Source organism: Nicotiana tabacum, chromosome 24 (genome assembly GCF_000715075.1).
Source record: "Nicotiana tabacum cultivar K326 chromosome 24, ASM71507v2, whole genome shotgun sequence".
NCBI classification, from domain to species: domain Eukaryota; kingdom Viridiplantae; phylum Streptophyta; class Magnoliopsida; order Solanales; family Solanaceae; genus Nicotiana; species Nicotiana tabacum.
In genome coordinates, this window is record NC_134103.1 from 66,769,593 (window position 1) to 66,775,625 (window position 6,033).

The 6,033-nt window shown below is 35.5% G+C and overlaps 1 protein-coding gene across 1 annotated transcript; it reads right to left on the reverse strand.

Moving 5' to 3' along the window:
* Positions 1-1,226: 1,226 nt before the first annotated feature.
* On the reverse strand, positions 1,227-5,693 carry LOC107780435 (transcription factor bHLH47-like). Its single transcript, XM_016600976.2, has 5 exons — positions 5,531-5,693; positions 4,721-4,838; positions 2,414-2,532; positions 2,147-2,274; positions 1,227-1,949 (listed from the first exon to the last, which is right to left on the reverse strand). The coding sequence occupies exons 2-5, from the start codon at positions 4,789-4,791 to the stop codon at positions 1,575-1,577; spliced, it is 693 nt and encodes a 230-aa protein (XP_016456462.1). The 5' UTR covers positions 4,792-4,838; positions 5,531-5,693; the 3' UTR covers positions 1,227-1,574.
* Positions 5,694-6,033: the final 340 nt, after the last annotated feature.

The window sequence follows — 6,033 nt, forward strand, 5'->3', positions numbered from 1 at the left end:
TGCCCACCACTAGAGCAACATAATATTTTGCTAAATTATTTAATTTTTATAGCTAAACAACAACCACTCACAAATAATGTAACTTTTATAGCTAAATTATTTAATTTGATACTAATACTGAATACAAAATAATATTTTGATACAGGTCACAAATAAAGCTTGCTCATGTCAAGTGAAGGTTTGCATCTGGGAAGTTACCAAGAAGGAAAGAAGCTTTCTTCTCTTTTTTTTCTTTCCCTTTTAATGGTTTTGAGTACTACAAAAAGTTTGACTATCTTTATTGTATATTTTGTTTTTCAGGGAAGGACCGGCTTGTGATAGAGACCGGGAATGACGAAGAGATAAATGTTTAGTAATATTTGAATAATATATCTAGTTAATACAGGATGAATTTACAAATCATTACATTGTAATTTTCATGCATCCTGTTTCACTGATTTCAGTTTTGTTATTATGCAATTGCCTCCAGCAACCAGAAGTGTTGAAAGTGGAGTGTATCATATTTCGGGGGTCAAAAACTAGCAGGTGGTTTGATTATGGGGACCCAATAATATGATAATTCTTTGAAAACTTAAAACTGACCTAAAAAAGTAGTAATGGGACGGGATACATGTTCTCATGTCTAGGCCAATCTTGATAGTGAAAATACTTGTCTAATGAATAAAATGAGTACTAGTTTTTCAACATCTAAAGGTTGAGTCCATTACTCAAATAGTTATTCAATTATTCAAAATTATCTACCAAAGTCATCTTTCTTTCATTTGTAACAACAAAGTCACTTAACTATATCAATAGTACTCAGAAGGTCACTCAACTTGATTTCTCAAATTTTTGATCCCCAAATACCTATTTTACCCTCTAAATTATCAATTTTCATCTTCTTCTTTTTTTTTTTTTTTTAAGCTTTCTATTATAATGATTTTTTTCTCTTTTTAATTTATAATATGGACTTACCTTAGAATAAATAAATTATTATCAATAAAAAATTTTATAGACATAATTAAGTGACTTTGTTGTTACAAATGAAAGAAAGATTTGATAATTTTGAAAAGTTGAGTTACACTCTGGACTCTCTAAAGGTGGTACCATGGTAAATACTTATAAATTTATTGAAGAATGATATTTCAATCCACTCTTCAGACTTAGAGGAAACACGGTAGTATAACAAAAGGAAAAGCTAATAAAGAATAGAGGAAGATATTTAGAAAATTAATTGCCCCTCTTAGTTGTGTAAAAATAACCTAAGAGATTTATAATGACAGATTACATCACCAGTTATCTAGATTTAAGGAAATAAGAAATAACACCAATCAGCTCTCTAGACTGCTTACTGCTCTAGCTACATTTAACCGTCTCTTCCCCGTGATAGCACAAGAAGAATGTCACTGATTATAGTGCAGGGAAACTATTCTATACAATGGGAGCTGCAAGTCCAAAATATTGTTGGAATATGCTGCTTATCGTCTAAATCTACACGACTGCCAAATTTTACTTGGCTTCCCTCTTAAGGCCTCAACTCTACTAGAAAAGTACTCTTACAAACTATTTTGAACCTCCTGTCCTAATTGAGGTCGCTACTCAAGAATTTGGGATGGCCATACATCAGCTGGAGTTGGATATCTGGCCTGTGGTTTCTTCACACTATATGTGGGCATAGCTGCGGGCTTTGCTGCATCAGGCTCCGGATAAGCTTGAGGAGTAGAATTCAAGGGAACGACATAAAGAGAGTTCATCATTTGCATCTGCTGGAACGGATGCTCTGAACCAGGCAATTGGAGAAAGTTATCTGTAACTTGTGAGGCTAACTGTGGTAGCTGAGTTTCAGTAAGACTTAGATTTAGGTCAAGATTAGTCTCAGCCACCCTTTCTTTGACTTCACCCTCTAATTTGTCAATTTGAGCCTCCAGAGTGGAGTTGTCATCCTGTAGCTCCTTTTTCTCCATACTAAGCTGTCCATGAAAAAGGATGGATTTCAGGAATGTAGGTTCACAAAGAACGACAATAGAAAATGGGAAAAAGCTACATAGTTTAAGTCGCATAATCAAAAAGCTGAGTGGGTTCAAAATTCTTGATGACAAAAGATGCGAAAAATGCATCATTATAGCATCTTCAAGCAGGAAATATAACTAGAAATTAAGAGGCTTACATATTGAGATTCAGACAGTAAGGCTGTATTTTCTCTCTTCAGTTGCTTGATCTGGGAAATCATGTCCTTTACAAAGCGAGCAGTCTCATTCAATATGGAGGCTTTTCCATTCGTTTGCTCAGAAAGTTCTACAACAGTAAGGCATCAGTGTCAAGCTTCTATAATTGTATGGTTAGTCGGCAGACTCTGATTTGAAAATAGATAACGTAGGCCACTTTTGGAATTTTCCAAAAAGAAAGAACAGGTCATTAGCAGATAAGAAATTACCAAGTGCATTGGCCAAATCGAGAAAAAGCTCATTCAAATGCTCACGCTTCAGTTTCTCTCGCTCAGCCTTGTGAACTCTTTTTGGAACTTTCTTCTGAATCTTCTTGCTGGGAGGAGAGCTGCATAAAGAGAGTTCTAAAACAATCAAGCAGGATTCACAGTAGCTTTTCCAGTAATAATAAATCACAGAGCAGTGCAAAACAATGTCATAAGTACCTTCTCCGGGAACGTTTGGGAAGAAAATAATCATCTTATCCAAGAATTAATATGAAATACTTACTTAGTTCCTTGTTTCAGATCGAGCATAACTGATCTCCATTTTTTGAAAAGTGGCTCTTCCAGTTAAAAGTTAACTGAAGCATTTGAAATTTTTTTTTTGGGGGGGCGGGGGAGGTGGGGTGGGGGGAGGAGCTCCAAAATGCTGTTCGAATTGATTTGAAGTTGCACACCTTTTAGCAGAGGAGAGGGAATAGAAGCCATAGCAACTGATTAAATTAACTTGAAAAATTATAACCTCTCCAAAAAGCTTCAATTTTTCAGCTAAAACTTGATGAAAGAACTGAACTTTCGTCATGAAAAATTAAGGATTTTGCAAATGGTAAGTGATGTTAGGCTAAAAATCCATGTTTTTGTATATAATTTGGCTTGCATTATGCCTCGATCTTGTTAACTTTGGTGTGAATATTTGTGACTCGAGCTTAATAATGGTATTTATATGTGTGGGAGTCAATTGGAAGTGATTTGAAAAGCTTGCATGCAAATTGAAGTAAAAACGGAAGAATTTGGAGGAAGTATGACTTTGGTGCCCAGGTTCGCGCCAGGCACCAATCAAAACGCCAAGGGCAGCAGAAAACAAAAGTGAAAAAAGTTTGGTGTCTAAGTTTGCGCCAGGCGCAAAGCGAGACGCCCAACAACGGATTTCGTCCTAATTCGGCTAGGACTTGGCAGTTTCAACCCTACATGCCCCTAACATGTATAAAAAGGGTTCTAAACCTATTATTTAGGAGTGAGACATTATTGGAGAGGCAAGAAGGCTACGGGAATACTTGGAAGCAACGAATTACAAGAGTTTTCTCTTTCGGTCTTCATTAATTTGTATTTTAATGCTTTCAATTGTTATCATGATTGTTAGTATGGTTGTGAGTAGCTAAACTTTCTTATCTAGGGTTTAATGGAACCTTTTGAAAGATGATTTTCTGTTGCGTTTAATATAATTTTGCCGTTGGATTTTCTCTACCTATTCAACTATGTGATTATCTTAGTTGATTGAGGGCCCTCAATTGTTTGTGCCTATTTAGTGGGTATTGCATGGAAAAGGGTACATATTTGAGTAGTTGTTGAACAACATCACTCCTAACGTATGTGAGGAATCAATACGGAGGGTTTAAAGGTGGGATTAGGAATAACGAAACCTTGGTGCGATCTTAGTGAGCGATAAACTAGTGTCAGCTAGCGTAGTTTAGAAGAATACATCTAGTAAATTGTGGTAGTTGCTCGCAAGAGAATTATGACACCCGAAGTACTCGCGATCAGTAGAGGATACTTAGGTGAAATTATAGGAAACATAGCGAGAGAGAATTCCGACAATTGGGGAAATCATAACTCTAGACCTCTCCTTAATCTTGTCTCCGACCCTTAGTATCTTTAGTTGTTAATTTACTATTTTAATTTGTTAATTAATTAGTTAGACATAAGAATATTGATATTTACAACTTAAGAATTGTTCGAGCTTGTGTTCTTAGTGATAGTAAACAGTTATAGCTAAACCTTAGTTCTTTGTGGGATTCGACTCTGGACTTTTAGACCGGATTATATTTGCATCGACCGCTTACTTTTTAGGACTAGAGTTGGGCGTGATCAGTAAGCAACTATCCCAAGCAGATATGATAATGATCCAAAACTACGATAAAAGACCACCATGAAGAGACAAACCAGAAAATCACTAAAGAAAGAAAAACTTTGCGAACAAATCAAATCATCTGAGGCAGTTTGAGCGTTCGCAGACACTATATGCAGATATTATTCCACCACCAAGTCTTTTGCACAGTCCAGCCCCAACCAAAAAACTAAAGATTTTGGTAATGCCCGTGTGTGTAGAATCTATACAGGCTTATGTCCTTGAAAAGAACAAGAAACATAATCCAAGTTCTGTACAAGCTTCTAATTGGCATCAACATCCGATTGTATAAAAAACATAGCAAAGCGAAAGAAAGGAGGAAGCAAACTTCTTATACATTGCTGCAATTGCCTAGAACTTGATAACGAGATACAACAATTGTTAATAAAAATGAATAAGATCTAACTGACCCATTAGGTGATGATGTCTCCACAGCTATGCCACCATTTTCAGCTGATGAAGTAGGACTTTCTGCACCCATCTTTAACTAGAAGGCTTTGACAAGGAGATGCTATTGGCCAGACAACGCTGTTATGCAGAATCACAATGAAAGAGAAATACATAAATGTTTTATTCAGATTCAGATACCGTCAATAACGGATAAGCAATGTAAATAAATTGTTACGACGTACTAAATCCATGTCAAATTCGTAGTACAAATGTACAATTAAGGCGCGTACTTCATAAACTGTGTGGTTCTAGTTTAATATTACTGGTTTACATTCCAATCATAAGCCTATCAATCTTTTTAATACTAATAACATAATACGATTCTGATGAGTGGAACCCAGGGCCACTCCCATATATAATTGAGCTGAGGACTAATAGTAGCAAAAGCCCAACAGATCAATCTTTTGTTTTTTCTTCACCAGGAATTCCCATTCCCCACTAGCAAGAAAAAGAAATACTATTTAGCAACCCCATCACTGTTGCTCCTCTCAAGGTAAAATACTAGCTACATAAATACAATCAAGCACCTAAAAAGATTAGAATTTGACCTTATTTAGCATCAATAAGGGAGTAAAATCAATCTGGCAAAACGCATACCCTATAAAATTAAACCCAAAAACAAGACTGTGCATGTAATTCAATACGAGAAAACATTTCGGGATATATTCAAGAAAATTAGAGTATTAAAACAGTACAAGAAATTAGAGTATTAAAACAGTAAATTGAGGAATTTCCAGAGAATGAATTCCAAGAATAGCACGGAAATGTACCTTTCGAGTATTTCCTTTTACTTTTGAAATTGATTGTTTGGAATCGGAATGTGAGTTGGGAATTTCTTTTGAAAGAGAAAAAGGAGAGATTGGTCTTATGTTAGAACTTATTAAAAGAGTGTTAAGAGTTGGGAGGAAGGCGTCAGGCGTGTGGCGAGCACCAAGCCATCAAATGGGGACAGCATGAGATGTTGTGGCACAGGAAGAGCTGTGTTGTTTTGTCATGTAGCAAAAGGCATGCACGTTTCATGCTCGCTTTTTCTGCCTTTGACCCGTGCTTAATTATGCTTATCCTTCCATGTCATTCTCCTTTATTTGATTTTCTGAACGATCATGTTAGCGTTTGGACATAGATTTTATTGAAACTTGAAAAAAAAAAAGGTTTTAAAGTTGTTGAAAAATAATTTTTAAAAGATAAAGTTATATTTGAACATACATTTTATTTAAAGAAAAGTTGAAATTTTATGAGTACAAGAAAACTTTTCACTAAAAAATAGTTTGGG